The sequence below is a fragment of the Gymnoscopelus braueri genome (genome assembly GCF_963280865.1).
Source record: "Gymnoscopelus braueri genome assembly, chromosome: 20".
Taxonomy (NCBI): Eukaryota; Metazoa; Chordata; class Actinopteri; order Myctophiformes; family Myctophidae; genus Gymnoscopelus; species Gymnoscopelus braueri.
In genome coordinates, this window is record NC_137622.1 from 39,986,655 (window position 1) to 40,002,548 (window position 15,894).

Below are 15,894 nucleotides of genomic sequence, written 5' to 3' on the forward strand. Positions count from 1 at the left end.
TAGTAAAAAGGCCAATCTATGACATTGGTCATGCTGATTATCTTCAAATAGATATTTCGTGGTAACCACCAATCCGGCCGACTTCACACAGGAAACCACACTTCCTTGGGTCCTCAGCGATGCAAAAAACGCTCTGCCAACCTGTGAAGCCGACAGTTTGGGTTGGCCAATCAGGGAACAATCTCCAGAACACAATGAGGATTTCTGTGTTCTCCTCAGCCGCGCGGGCTGACGGATACAGACATTGTTCCCCCCCAGTGCTTGATGTGCTGTCAGGTGACCTAAACACATGTTTACAGAGGAAATGTGTTTCTCTAGTGTGGAGACTCTGTAGCCTGGTAAAGCCCCTCCCTCCGGAAAATCTAATTTCCATTTGATTTCACGAGGGAGTCTGGCCTGAAGGCTTGTCTGGGTGTTTTTAGCCCGTTCTCCAAATGGACGAGCCTATCAGCGTCGTCGCTCATCGTTCTGTGATTGACAGCGAAAGTTGGCCAATCAGGTGGCGAGTTCGAGTGAGCCCGAATGAAGCCGAGTGCAGCCTGAGTGCAGCCGACAAAACACGAACGGCAGCCATTGTTGTTTGTGCGTTGTCTTTACTTCTTACTTTCGGTTTTAAAACGCTCTCAAACTTCTTTTTTGAGGCACGGAATTTACTTTTAAGATATTGTTTGGATAGAATTTAGTTGTTTATCTTCATATATGTGGTCAATTAATCATGACAGAGCCTATTTAAAAATAAAAATTCAGAGAACCGGCAGGGGCGGGCAGTGACACGCATGTATCCGAATAAGGCAACCTATTGTGGGCATGGCCGTCTCAAAAGTCCTGTTGCGTCACATTAGTCTGGAGGTGGTAAAAATGCACTGCTGATTGGCTGAAGGGGAACACTGCTGATTGGCTGAAGGGGTTGTCGGTCAACGGTATTACTCCCGCCCAACTCCAGCCCACAGCCAAAATTGCAGAATGGGCGATCATGCCAGACTCACTCCTGAAATAAGTGACAAATGAGATTTCCAGAGGGAGGGTTTACCAGGCTAGAGCCTCTGGTGTCTCTTAAGATTACTCAACACACTGAAGGTCTTGTCACATTTTTAACAGAGGAAAGGTTTTCCCCCAGTGTGGAGACGCTGGTGTCTCTTCAGATTACTCAACTCATTGAAGGTCTTGTAACACTGTTTACAGAGGAAAGGTTCTTCCCCAGTGTGGAGACGCAGGTGTGTCTTCAGGCTACTTAAGAGACGGAAACTCTTGCCACACCGTTTACAGATGAAAGGTTTTTCCCCAGTGTGGAGACTCTGGTGTCTCTTAAGACTATCTAACACATTGAAGGTCTTGTCACATATCTCACAGAGGAAAGGTTTTTCCCCAGTGTGGAGACGCTGGTGTCTCTTCAGATTACTTAAGTCACTGAAGGTCTTGTAACACTGTTTACAGCGGAAAGGTTTTTCCCCAGTGTGGATACGCTGGTGTCTCTTAAGACTACTCAACTCATTGAAGGTCTTGTAACACTGTTTACAGAGGAAAGGTTCTTCCCCAGTGTGGAGACGCAGGTGTGTCTTCAGGCTACTTAAGAGACGGAAACTCTTGCCACACCGTTTACAGATGAAAGGTTTTTCCCCAGTGTGGAGACTCTGGTGTCTCTTAAGACTATCTAACACATTGAAGGTCTTGTCACATATCTCACAGAGGAAAGGTTTTTCCCCAGTGTGGAGACGCTGGTGTCTCTTCAGATTACTTAAGTCACTGAAGGTCTTGTAACACTGTTTACAGCGGAAAGGTTCTTCCCCAGTGTGGATACGCTGGTGTCTCTTAAGACTACTCAACTCATTGAAGGTCTTGTAACACTGTTTACAGAGGAAAGGTTCTTCCCCAGTGTGGAGACGCAGGTGTGTCGTCAGGTTACCTAAGAGACGGAAACTCTTGCCACACCGTTTACAGATGAAAGGTTTTTCCCCAGTGTGGAAACTCTGGTGTCTCTTAAGATTACTCAACACACTGAAGGTCTTGTCACGTATCTCACTGAGGAAAGGTTTTTCCCCAGTGTGGAGACGCTGGTGTTTCTTCAGGTTACCCGAGTCATTGAAACCCTTTCCGCATTGTTCACAGAGGAAAGGCTTTTCCCCAGTGTGGAGACGCTGGTGTCTTGTAAGATTACTCGAGTCATCGAAGCTCTTTCCACACGGCTTACAGATGTGGGTTTTCTTTCCCGTGTATGTCAGATGATGATTCTTCATTGGTGTTTGAGCTACAGTCTTGGCCAACTGTTGATTCCTCAGAGATCTTGGTTCTTCTGTGTGTCCTCGTTTCTGGCTCATTGACTGGAGCGGCAGATCATTGACAGAACTTCCGCTACACATGGGCTGTGATGGGCCAAGCATTTAACAAATGGTAAGGTCAGAACCTTACCATCCAGGAAAGGCTATGGTGTGATTACCAGCGGAAAATAAGGTTTATCGATCTCTGCTCGAAAAGTTCCCTTTGATGGCTTGTGGAGGCTTCATGCGCTCGTAGGCTATCTGTCTCAACACTGCCATTTGCCGTCTGTGCGGTCCACATTTAATCAGGCTGTCTTGACACTCACGTCATAACTATGATGTCACTATGTTGTCAGCAATGCTCAATTATGGAGTCCCAGTCATAAATCGTTAGCACTCCAATTGCTATAAGGGGACTGACTGTACAAGATGCCATGAACTTAAGTATATTTTGATTTAATGCGGACCAGCTGAGCATATCAACATTATGAAGGATTAGGAATATTATATACTGTATATACATATTATGTGCAATGTACCCTTTCATTGCTCGTTATTCTTCATACCTATATACTGTATGGTCTGATATATATATTGTCGGAACTCGGAAGTGGACAGTGGGCACCATACTCCCTCGGGTCCTCAGCGATATTCGGACGGACGGTTCTGGAGATATGTAAAGGACATATACGCACACTCACACAGAGATCTGTGCAATGTATATAATAATATCCAGGACCATTAGGTTTTATGGAAGATGCTTCTGAACATGTTTTCTATTGCTACTTTGACCAATCCTATATTCAAATTAACTCATTGACTGCCATTGACGAGCAGTGGTGGAAAGTAACTACAGTAAGTACATTTACTCAAGTACTGTACTTAAGTACAATTTTGAGGTATTTGTACTTTACTTGAGTATTTCCAATTTCCAATACTTTTACTTCTACTCCACTACATCTCAGAGGCAAATATTGTACTTTTACTCCACTACAATTACTTGAAAACTTTAGTTACTAGTTACTTTTCAGATATAAATTATGATATTACGAAACATACATTAACCACTTTAGCCCTATTTTATACATAGGCTATTTGAAAATAGCAGATCTACTACTTGTAGATCTACTACTTGTAGATCGGCTATTTTCAAACATTTTTGTACTTTTACTTTTGGTACTTTAAGTACATTTTGATTCCAGTACTTCTGTACTTTTCCTCAAGTCAATTTAGAATTCCGGACTTTTACTTGTAACAGAGTACTTCTACAGCGCAGTATTGATACTTTTACTTAAGTAAAACATTTGAGTACTTTTTCCACCACCGACTGTATAGAAAGAATGGACGAAGCTATGCCATTGGTTTCCACAGACCGTAAATGAAGCCGATAGTTCCGAAAGTTCAAATCCGCCATCTTTCAATATCGCATCCTATCCTGCAGAATGCCACCAGACCATTATTGGTTGGGTAGCTTGTCAATCAAAAGCGGGGGCGGGGAATGAATGCTATTGGTTGTGTAGCTTGTCAATCAAATCATCCCGCCCCTCCTAGAGCATAGCCTACTTTATCGTCAATTTAAAAATAAATGGGACCATAATTTGCCAAAACGCATAAAATGATGATTGAAAGGAAACTTTAAAGGTAGGGTAAGTGATATTTTTTGGTTAAAACAAAAAGTATTTTGTTAAAAGGTTAAAATACTATATTCTGATAGTAATCATTGCTATAGAGTGTTTTTTCAGTAACAGATGTCTCCCCGTCTCTCCAGCTCTTTAACAGAAAATACATTTTTCGGTAGGTGTCAAAATCTCAGCCAATCAGGAGAAAGTACCCATTTTTAAGCTTAATTTGTATAGTGTTCCAGTTCCAACTTTGTCTGCTCATTTCTTAGTGTCATCTCTTCCAATTCCACTTGTTTAATCTGTATCCTGATTGAGTTCTCTGTCCTGGTTGGATAAAATTGGAAATGAAACTGAAACTGAAACGAAAATGCATTTTCTGTTTAATAAAGAGGTGGAGAGACAAGGAGACTCCTAATACTGAACAAACACTCTATAGCAATGAGTACTATCAGAATATAGAGCTATTTAACACTTATTTTAACCAAAGCAAATCACTTACCCTACCTTTAAACTAGCGACTGGAAGCATATAGTATTTATGACAATGTTTATTAAGGTAAGAAAATCAAGTCTAAAGTTTGTCAAAAACCCATTCGCTTCCATTGAGAGAAATTCTTTCTGACACCAGCAGGGGTAAAACAGCGAAACTACAGGCCATTCATATGAACTGTCACTTGAACTCTCTTCCTTATTCGAGTCAATTTAAAAGCAGGAAGTTGGGCCCTTGCATGCAACTGCCAATAACTATGGAACGGATTATCGCGACGGCACTTTTTCTTTTCTCAGATTCTACGAGACTCTACTACTTCTTTTAAAGCGATCGGCGGGTAGCTCGTTGTAAAAACAATATTCTGTGATTGATTTCTCATACGTTAGTGAAAACGCTCGGAATCGCTGGCAGGGGCAGCTATAGACGATGCTTTAACCCTGGCAGACATAAGGGAGGGGCCGGCGGGCGGACCTCTGACGTCAAGCTCATGTCACCGTGACTCAGCTATAACCACATAATAGTCCATGAGCCAGAGCCCCAAAATTGAGCAATTATTATCGAAAGAGTGGGCAAAACCAAACCTATATTAAATTGTTCATAGGGTCAATACGAGTAAATAAATATATGATAACCTTTCCACAGGAGCAGCTTTTTCATGGTTATCACACATTTTGTTATTTTCCCCATACGTACATGACAGGTGAAAAAATGACAAAATTTAAAAAAGAGTTATCATAATGAAACTTCCTGAGTTGATTACTTACATGAAGACAATGATTTATCGTATTACAAGTTTTCTGAAATTGTATATTTAAATATGCAAATTAGGCATAGGAAAATATGCCCAAATTTGCATAACTTTCCAGAATCAACATTGGACAAAGCCAGAGTCAACATACTTATTTCATTTTGTTAAGATGTTGGATTCAAAGGTTTTTAACGAGGGAATATTCAATATCTGCTCAATTTTGGGGCTCTGGCTCATGGACTAAATGCCTAATTTGCATATTTAAATATACAATTTCAGAAAACTTGTAATACGATAAATCATTGTCTTCATGTAAGTAATCAACTCAGGAAGTTTCATTATGATAACTCTTTTTTAAATTTTGTCATTTTTTCACCTGTCATGTACGTATGGGGAAAATAACAAAATGTGTGATAACCATGAAAAAGCTGCTCCTGTGGTGAGGTTATCATACATTTATTTACTCGTATTGACCCTCTGAACAATTTAATATAGGTTTGGTTTTGCCCACTCTTTCGATAATAATTGCTCAATTTTGGGGCTCTGGCTCATGGACTATAAGGAGTTCTCAATGCAGTCTAACCTCAATGAGTTGTCATAGCATCAGGCGCAAACAAATCAGTCAGCTCCATACATGGGCAAAAAAGGGGGCATGCGTATACTGATGACATTAGGGATCTCCATATATGGGCATAAAGGGACAAGGACTAACACAGTGGTTCTCAACCAGTGGTCCTTGGGGGGGGGGTACCAGGGGGTCCCCAGGGGGTCCCCATGCAGTGAAGTTAGTTAACATAGCGTCACAATCATTTTAACCACTTAGCTTTGACTATATTATTATTATTATTATTTTATTATTATTAATATTTTTATTTTACGACCTACGGTTCAAGAGTTATAGGCCAAAACGTAAAGGGGGCTTTTATAGCGCCACCATGAGGCCGACTGGTGTAATTATTTTTTAAATAATTTTGCACTAAATTATGAACCTCCCCTCCAAGTCTTGTAACTCTAGCCCTTACAGTTTCTGAGGAAAAAAATACTTGAAATCGAATTTTTTCATTTTCCCATTAAAGTGGATGGGGAAATTTAATGCACTAATAAATTAATATCAATTAAACTATGCAACCAATCTCTTAGCAAAATACAAGCGCACGATTCCCGGTCAAGCCGGTCATTTTGAAATATGGCACGACATTGGGGGATAACTGTGGGAGGAGTAGCGGTTTGAAATAAAGTTTATCTTGAAGATAGTGAAATAAAGTTTATCTTGAAGATAGTGGAATAAAGTGGGAAGAGTACTATAGTCTGGTTGCCCTGTTAGGGCAACCACACTAACTAAATGCCACAGGGAGGAGGCCGGGGAGGTGGAGGTAATTAGAAAACAAACAGCTGTACACCAGCTGAGACAGCGAAGCACATAGAATGGACAGAGAACAGGGGCTGCTTAAATGAACCGCTGAGGGAATGAGGGTGTGAGTGAGTTTGCTTGTAGCGAATGAGAATTGCGCGAGGATGAACGTACTGGCTTGTGGGAGTACGAATGAATTAGCTTGTTAGCGAATAAAAGGGGGGGGGGGGGGGGGGGTCCGGGGATTGTGAACGTAGCATAACCTCCTGCCTTCTGTGTCTACATGAACTATCGCTTCGCTGTATTCCACCGTACAGATTGGACAACATTACATTCAATTCATTAAAAAAAGTTACATAGTGCCACTTTAAGTAAAATGTTTTAATACCTGTACGTTTACTTGAGTGTTGGTATTTTATTGGTTACGTATGACTTTCACTCTACAACATTTCAAAAACGTGCATTATGAATTAAATACTTAAGCCCTATTTCAAATGAAAATAGCAGATCTACAAGCAGCGATCTTCGTAATCTGATTTGAGTCATTACGTTTTCATTAAGTTTTCTTTTTATTATGGTCCCCCTACCGGCAGGAGTTTCCACATGCCAGAGCACAGCTGGAGCAGAGGGGGCGGGACATCCTGCGGAAGGAGGGGCTTCTGGAGGAAGTGGGCGTGTCGGCAGGGGAGGAGCTCGAAGAGAAGGTGGAGAGGTTGGAATCCTGCCTGGATCGTCTGCAGGTTACTGTTAATAATAATAATAATAATAATAATAATAATAATAATAATAATAATAATAATGATAATAATCCTATAAATTCACAAAATCTCTGCATGTGAATGAGTGAATGTCCTCCGCGTATCAGCTGTCGAAAGAATATCGATAAATCCACAAAATCAATTGATTTTATTTGACTGGCTCTATAAAGAACCCTTAACCTCTTAAACCCAATATACTTCATCGACCGGTTTCTCCTAGTGATTATCCTCTAGTTTAGTGTGAGCGTCCCTATTTGCTCATAGGGCGGTCGGGGGCCGAGTGGAACGACACGGAAGTCGCGCACGACCAATAGAAAGACAGTCTGAAGGGAACCCCCGACCAATAGAAAGACAGTCTGAAGGGAACCCCCGACCAATAGAAAGACGGTCTGAAGGGAACCACCGGTTTGACCGCCGTCAAACGTTTGACGCTTGTCTCGTCCGGTCCCATGCCGTCACTATGACGGGTTGAGTGTGAGAATATCGTTGCTGTCGGGCAGAAACCTCTTATCTCCATGTTTTAACTTTTTGAGTTTTTTTCCGTAAATGAACGCCCTACTTGATCACACTACAGCGTCACACAACATTTAGCTTGTTGATCTGCAACTTTTGCTTCTTTTTGAATTTGAATCCTGAAAAGTCTGTTTTGGACTGTTTTGTTCTCTTGGCGTTTTACATTGATAATCATGATGAATGAATAATGAACAGTGATTAATAATAATGATAATTTATTTCCCATCAGACTTGTGTGGCCCGTCTGCAAAGTGAGTTCAACTCCTCCCAGCTACGACTGAAACAACGAATCACAACCCTGGAACGCAGCGTCACCATGGCGACGACCACGGGCAGTGGCTTCCTGTCGGACGTGGACGGCGACGAGAGCATCTGTGACACCGCCCACAGTGAGGTCAACATCAGACTGTGACTCCGCCCACAGCGAGGTAAACATCAGACTGTGACTCCGCCCACAGCGAGGTCAACATCAGACTGTGACCCAAGGCAAAAAGAAAGAAAGACATACCATCTCCGGTTTACTTCCCGTATCTGCGTGAAGTAGGCAGCCGTCTTTTCAGGAGACCGGAAGAGTGAACGTGAACACAGCTTCTGAACCGTTCTCTCGCCCCATGGTCACTGAACTAAATATTGGACCCAATGGTCACAAGTCACACAATATTCCCAAGATTTTCATACCAGAGAGTAGAACGTCTCCATGTATTCGGGTGATTGTATTCAACGGCTTCTCTGACTGGCCGATCCTAACCGCCGGCGAATTCATGGATTGCCGGTGTGTCAGGTCATGTTTGTACTGTATTAGCGCGTAAAGCAGACTTGTGGCTGTTACAATTCCAAACATGACCCGCTTTAATTACTTCAGTCTATGTTAGTAGCTTAATGACTAGTACTAAAAGTCTTTTTTATGACCAATGTATATTTATTTAAGGTCATAAAGTTAACATTAGTATAACTAAATGCATTTGAAATTAAATTAAAAAAATACTTTTCAGGATATATAAAAAAATAAAATAAAAAATCCGGATTCCAATAAAAAAAATAGCAGATCTAGGGTGTTGAAGTAAAAAATGGACATAGGAGGTTTCGGCCCAACAGCGATCGATGCGTTGCTTCTGTGATCGAAAAAGGTTTCAAAACCATTAGAGGCTGTGTACAGTAAGTGCTATGTGTTAAAATAAGTGTTATTAAATAGCTCTACATTCTGATGTTGTGTTTGTTCAGTAACATGGGTCTTCCCTTAATTCTCTCTAGTTCTTTAGTAAACAGAGAATCACATTTTCAGGTCGGGATTTCAGTTTTATCCAATCAAGGGTGAGGACTCATACAGGATACGCAAGTGAAACTGGAAGTGATAAAAGCGGCACTATGTCAACTACGTATATAGCATATTATATCCCCAAAAAATATAAAGTTACATTTTTAAGCTATAACAATCATCCTTCCATTAATGTATAGAATCGGGGGGGGGGGGGGGGGGGGGTGCTCTAGGGGCTTGACTGTATTACTATATATAGCCCGGGAGACAATGAGTTTCATCCTGGCATTTGCCAAGGCACCAAGGCAGAACTGCCAGTCAAAACGAAGACTGGCCAATCACAGCGTGTCCTCGCCGTACAGTACATGCTTGCAGAGACTCTTGGGTAATGAAGTCAAAGACGTTGGCTGCCATGTTATTTGTGTCCAAAGTGGCCACCGATACCCCAAACTGGAATTGATGCTGATAAAATATGTGTGGGGTCATTTCTCATATAATCTATAATTCATATTCCAACCTTAAAATGTATTTTCTGTTTTCTGCGAGATGTTTTCTGCGAGATGTTTGTGCTCTGCGTTTGTGGACAATAGGCCTGACCTCGACTAAGTCGACTAGTCGACTGGTTAGTCGCGGGGGGTCCGAGTCGACTAAGTGTCTCTTAGTCGACTCTAGTCGAAAAAAAGAAAGACATTTTTTTTAAGGGCCAAAAATGTTTTAAATTGTTTTTTGGCCAAGTCTACACCTGCAACCACACGCAACTTCCACTTTATTCTTCTTATTCCTCGTCTTTGTATTGGTATTGTTTGTGTTGGAGCGCCTCAGTGCGGCTGCAGAGTTCATGTGCAACCTCTTCCAGAGAGAGATAGAGACACTAGAAACTCTGCTGGAGACAAAACAAACTGTGTAGACTTGGCCCTTTGAAATAAAATGTATTTTGGCCCAAAAAAAAAAAAAAAAAAAAAAATTAATTATTTTTTATTAGTCGACTGTCAGTCGACTATTGGCAATTAGTCGCCAATTAGAGTCGACTAAACAAATCCTTAATCCTACATTTTGACCAATCTCAGAGCTAATCCAAAAGCACCATATATGGTAAGGCATACAATTACGTCATCATTAAGTCGTGACGAGTCAGACGTGTAGCATGCATCTATCTGTATATGTCCAGTGAGGCAGTCCGTGTTTAGTTACTACTCCTTGGTGACTCAAGACACATTTAAACCACATGTCTATGGATCCTTAGCAATGGGGAACTCCTTCAGTAACCAACTAGAGATCCCACAAGGAAAAGGACCCTACGTGGTAGGATGCACCGACCTCATGATGGACCACACCGTAGAGGGAACCTTCTTTCGCCTCTACTACCCTTGCCAGGAGGTCGAGAACGCCTTAAAGCCTGACTGGATCCCATGCAAGGAATACTTCAACGGTCTGGCGGACTACATGAAGATCAACAGAACACTCAGTGAAAGCATTTTCAACTATTTCTTTGGCTCGTTTAAGATCCCGGCGTACCTGGACGGTCCGTTCAAGAAGGACGGGAAATACCCCGTAGTTGTCTTCTCCCATGGCCTGGGAGCGTTCAGGACTTTGTATTCGGCGATATGCACAGAGCTGGCTTCTCGTGGATTCGTCGTGGCGTCGGTGGAACACAGAGACGGGTCTGCCTCTGCCACGTATCATTACCGAGAGAAAACGGAGTCCGAGACAGAGGGAGAAACGGCTTCTTCCGCTTCGCGCAACCTGGTGGAGGAGTGGATGTACTACAGAACACTTCTGACTGGAGAGCATGTGTCCTCACTCTTAAATGAACAAGTGAAACAGAGGGCAGATGAATGCATTCGTGCTTTGAATAAGCTCTTTGAAATAAACTCGGGGGCCGTGGTGCAAAACGCCCTGCAAACGCAGTTTGACTGGACCATGCTGGAGAACTCCATGGACCTGTGCAGGGCGGTGGCCATGGGCCATTCCTTTGGGGGAGCGACGGTGATCGAAGCGCTCTGCAAAGAAGCAAACTTTAAGTGTGGCATCGCCCTGGATGCCTGGATGGCACCTCTGGAGGAGAAGATATTTCCCCTGGTGAAGCAGCCCATCTTCTTCATCAACTCGGAGAACTTCCAGTGGGCGGAGAACATCGCTCGCATGAAGAAGCTGGAGTCGGAGGAGTCCGTCCAGAGGAAAATGATCACCATCAGAGGCACGGTTCACCAGAGCTTCCCCGACTTCACCTTCCTCACAGGAGACTGGATCGGCAAGCTGATGAAACTGAAGGGAGCGACTGACCCGGAGCTCGCCATGGACCTCTGCAACAGAGCGTCGTTGGCCTTTCTACAAAGGCATCTTGGAATGGAGAAGGATTTCAACCAGTGGGACGCACTGATTGATGGAAAGGATGATAACCTCATTCCGGGAACTAATGTTAATATCGCACCGACTCATGGGAAAGAGGACAAGCTCATTCTAGGAACCAATATTACTATCCCACCAATTGATGGGAAAGAGGACAACCTCATTCCAGGAACCAATGCTGATATCGGACTGATGGATGTTAAAGACGAAGCCTCGGTGAACAACCTTATACCAAGAACCGACGCTGATATCCCACTGATTGATGGAAAAGATGTCAGCCTCATTCCACGAACCGACGCTGATATCCCACGTACTGGAGGGAAAGATGACAACGTATTTAAAGCAACCAACGTTAATATCCCCCTGACTGATGGAAAAGATGCCAACCTCATTAAAGGAACCAATGTTAATATCCCACTGACTGATGGAAAAGACGACAACCTCATTCCAGGAAACAATGTTGATATCGCGGCCATCTGAGCGATCATTCTGCCTCACATACAGTATAACTAGTGAAATAGTGGTGACAACATGACCTGTGCTTGGCACATGGTTGTATAGTCCAGTTTTATGGTCCAGTTGGACAGTCCCCTAAAGGTAGCTCTCCACCAAACAGACTACTACAGTCGAATGAAGGATTGAGATCAGTCGGTTGGAAGGTGTGAAACGAGTTTCTTGATGTCTTTTTCAACGACAAACGCTGCTATCCGGCGGTCTAAAGCTTGGTCGGCTTTCAGCGCCTCCCTACAGCTTGTGACCCGACGCGACAGTGTACCCACCGCCCATTCAACAGCAGATTTTCGGCAACAGATGCTTTCCAACGCTTGCCGTCCGTCGGTGCGGTGGAGAGCTACCTTTAAAACGTCAAGCCAAGCAGACAACGATATGTAATAAAGATTAGTATAGGGACTGTTTGGGACTACAGTGAGCTCAGGCAATGGGCAATGGCATCAAGCAAGCCAGTTAGCACTCAACAGTGACTTCAGTTGCAGTGGTGTAAAGTAACTAAGTACATTTACTCAAGTACTGTACTTAAGTACAGTTTTGAGGTATCTTTACTTTACTGGAGTGTTTCCAATTTTCTGTACTTTTACTTCTACTCCACTACAATTATTTGAAGACTTTAGTAACTAGCTACTTTGTAGATTTGGATTATTATTACAAAACATATAAGTTAACCACTTCAGCCCTATATACATTTCGGCCATTTGAAAATAGCCGATCTAGCTCACAATGCGTCGCAATGCATTGTGAGCTTACAGATCTGCTATTTTCGAAAGATTTTATGCATTTTATATAAACTTGTGAAATGGAATATTCTGCGTAAAGAGCACTTTTTACTTTTGGTACTTTTAGTACATTTTGATACCAATACTTTTGTACTTTTACTAAAGTACCTTTTTAATTCCAGACTTTTACCTGAGTATTTCTGAATTGCATACGTATTGATACTTTTACTTAACCCATTAAGACCTGGAACGCATCTGTGTCACTTTAGATTTCTTTGGCTATTCAAAAATAGCAGATCTACAAGCTCATAGTGCGGCACCGAGTGCCGCGCTATGAGCTTGTAGATCTGCTATTTTTGAAAAATATTGAAAAAAGATCTTTAGATTTTTTTTCCAAAGACTGTTAGGATTTAGATTTTTTTAAAGAATCGCCTCAGGTCAGTACTCTTTCCACCACCGTTCAGTTGTGGAAAAGGCTTTTTTTGGTGGCTCCCAGACAATGCGATGTGAGAGTGCGAGAGAGACTATACCGGACCCGACACCAACTCGGGACTCCTGAATCGCTGTCCTCCATACCCTGCTGTTCAGCATCAGGGACTTGAGTAGCCCCGATTATCAGCCTGAAGCTGCGTGGAGCTTCAGTCTGAAATTGGCTCCAGTGTCTGCGATTACAAGGGGGGAGGGGATTCAAATTTCCCTAAACCAATCACAAGAGATCCACGGATAGAAGAGAGGCAGCCCACTCAGAGAGTGGGCGGGGTCTATGGTCTGGAACCAGGACAGGACTTGAGCACTTCAGTGCCGTTAGATTCGCTCATGTTTGTGCCCCTCCGCTGTCATTCATGCCTGGATTTACTCTCCTTTTGGAATGATATGCGTCTTAGACACATATACTGCTGCACCCCCCAGCTCCAGGTATGCTGCTACACAGCGAACTCTGGATCTATTGTTATTATTATTATTATTAATTGTATTTTAATTTTTTATTGTTCCACAGCTAACTCTGGATTTATTATTGTTATTATTATTTTAGTTATTATTTTACTGTTCCACAGCTAACTCTGGATTTATTATTATTATTTAACATAATTAATTATTATGGCGCTTTTCTAAGTACTCAAACGTACTCGAAACGCTTTACAATGGTTCATTCATTCATACATTGGGAGATGAAGCGTACATCTTCATCTTCCTCCTTCCTTTTTTAGTCGCTACAATTATTTGAAAACTTAAAGGGATACTTCACTCTCGGGCCGGGGACACATTTAAAAAAAATATTAAAAATAAATGAAAAAAGTTATGGAAAATTCATGGCCCCCTCACGACACGCAGTGTCCTACTAATGTGTGAGGGGGCCATGAATTTTCCATAACTTTTTTCATTTATTTTTATTATTTTTTTTAAATGTGTCCCCGGCCCGAGAGTGAAGTATCCCTTTAAGTTACTAGTTACCTGGAAGATTTTGAATATTATTACACAACATGCATTAACCACTTCAACCCTATACTTTGGCTATGTGAGTATAGCCGATCTGCAAGCTCACAACGCGTCGCACGCGTTGTGAAATGGGACATACTGCATAATGAGTACTTTCTACTTTTGGTACTGTAAGTGTATTTTGATGCCAATACTTTTGTGCTCTTACTCAAGTACATTTTGAACACCAGACTTTTACTTGTAACAGAGCATTTCTGCATTGTGTTGTTGATACTTTTACTTAAGTAAGGAAAGCACTTCTTTCACCACCGACAGTTACAAACCTGTCCTGCAAGGCAGTGGTTCTCAAACTCTTTCATGTGAAGGATCCCCCAAATTGATATGTATTTGGCCACGGACCCCCATCTAAAAGGTCTTTAAAAAAATGTCTGAATTATTCAAAGTTTCCCAAACATTTTCAATATTTTTCCACAAAAATGCAAAGATAGCAGATCTACAAGCTCGCAGTGCGGCACGAAGTGACGTGCTGTGAGCTTGTAGATCTGCTATTTTTGAATAGCCAACATATAAAGGGATAAAATGGTTACATTTATTGTGACGCTATATTAACTCATTTTGCTGGAGACCTCCTGGTACCCCCCCCCCCCAAGGACCCCACTTTCGAACCAATGCTGTAAGGGTCGTTGGGGACCACTACAGTACTGTGTGTGTGTGTGTGTGTGTGTGTGTGTGTGTGTGTGTGTGTGTGTGTGTGTGTGTGTGTGTGTGTGTGTGTGTGTGTGTGTGTGTGTGTGTGTGTGTGTGTGTGTGTGTGTGTGTGTGTGTGTGTGTGTGTGTGTGTGTGTGTGTGTGTGTGTGTGTGTGCGTGCGTGCGTGCGTGGTGCGCTGCATGCCTCGGTGTTGTTGTCAAGGCAACCAGTAACTTGGTTGTTGGACCAAAGTCCAACAACATGAGTCGACTTGTCGGTCGTTCAGGAAGTGATAAAAGAAAGTGAAGAAGAAGAAGGGCACTGAAGATATATCGCTGTATTACACAGGTACACCTGTCTGTCTGTCTGTCTGTCTGTTTCTGTGTGTGTGAGTGTCTGTCTGTCTGTCTGTCTGTCTGTCTGTCTGTTTCTGCCTCTGTGTGTGAGTGTGAGTGTGTGAGTGTGTGTGTGTGTGTGTGTGTGTGTGTGTGAGTGTGTGTCTGTGTGTCTGTCTGTCTGTCCAGGTCGTGGGCTGACTATAAGTCTGGTTTGGCTCGCTCGCTCTATTCTTCTACTTTTCTTACCCTTTTCTCCCTTTCTCTCCCCTTTCTGCAGTTGTATCTCTCTGGCTGTATAAGTTGCCTGTCCTCCTCTCCCCTCTTTCTCAGTTTTTTGTTGTGAGCTTGTAGATCAACTACTTTAGGGGGAAGATATTTACAGACCCATTTTGCCTTAAAACTTTCTCATAATGTTTTTGACTATTGTGATTTTTTTTTTAAAAATAGTTTAATTAGCCGATCTACAAGCTCATAACATGTCGATGTAGATCGATGCAAGACAGGGCCCTTAGTGTAGAGAGTAAACAGGAGGGGGCCTAGTAGAGAGCCCTGCAGGGAACTCCGGACAACAAGGTATTAAGAGTGGTTTAAGTGGTTAATAAATGATGGTCAGGCATGTTGATCCTTGTTTCACACACAGTTCTTTGTATGTCTTGTTTTCGTGTGTTCTTATACCCTGGACAAGTAATAAAGTACTCATCATAAAAAAGAGAAACATCGTGACAGTATGCATTCAGATATATTCTGTACACCAGTGCTTCTCAAACATTTTCATGCCAGGGACCCCCAAATTGATATATATTTGGCCGCGGACCCCCCATCTGAAAGTAGGTTGTGCCAGGGACCCCCAGAAGCAAAGAT

The 15,894-nt window shown here is 42.4% G+C and overlaps 2 protein-coding genes across 2 annotated transcripts in view; both read left to right on the forward strand.

Moving 5' to 3' along the window:
- The window catches only part of LOC308075430 (cyclic nucleotide-gated cation channel-like), a 46,202-nt gene extending 37,516 nt beyond the window's left edge, over nt 1-8,686 (forward strand). The window contains exons 12-13 of the mRNA XM_080415309.1: nt 7,059-7,205; nt 7,966-8,686. Of these exons, the coding sequence (XP_080271435.1) occupies nt 7,059-7,205; nt 7,966-8,148 (330 nt within the window). The 3' untranslated portion in view covers nt 8,149-8,686. The remainder of the gene's footprint in view (nt 1-7,058; nt 7,206-7,965) is intronic.
- Nucleotides 8,687-10,236: 1,550 nt separating this feature from the next.
- On the forward strand, nt 10,237-11,820 carry LOC308076374 (platelet-activating factor acetylhydrolase-like; the record flags this gene model as incomplete). Its single annotated transcript, XM_080416607.1, has 1 exon — nt 10,237-11,820. The coding sequence occupies one exon, from the start codon at nt 10,237-10,239 to the stop codon at nt 11,818-11,820; it is 1,584 nt and encodes a 527-aa protein (XP_080272733.1).
- Nucleotides 11,821-15,894: the final 4,074 nt, after the last annotated feature.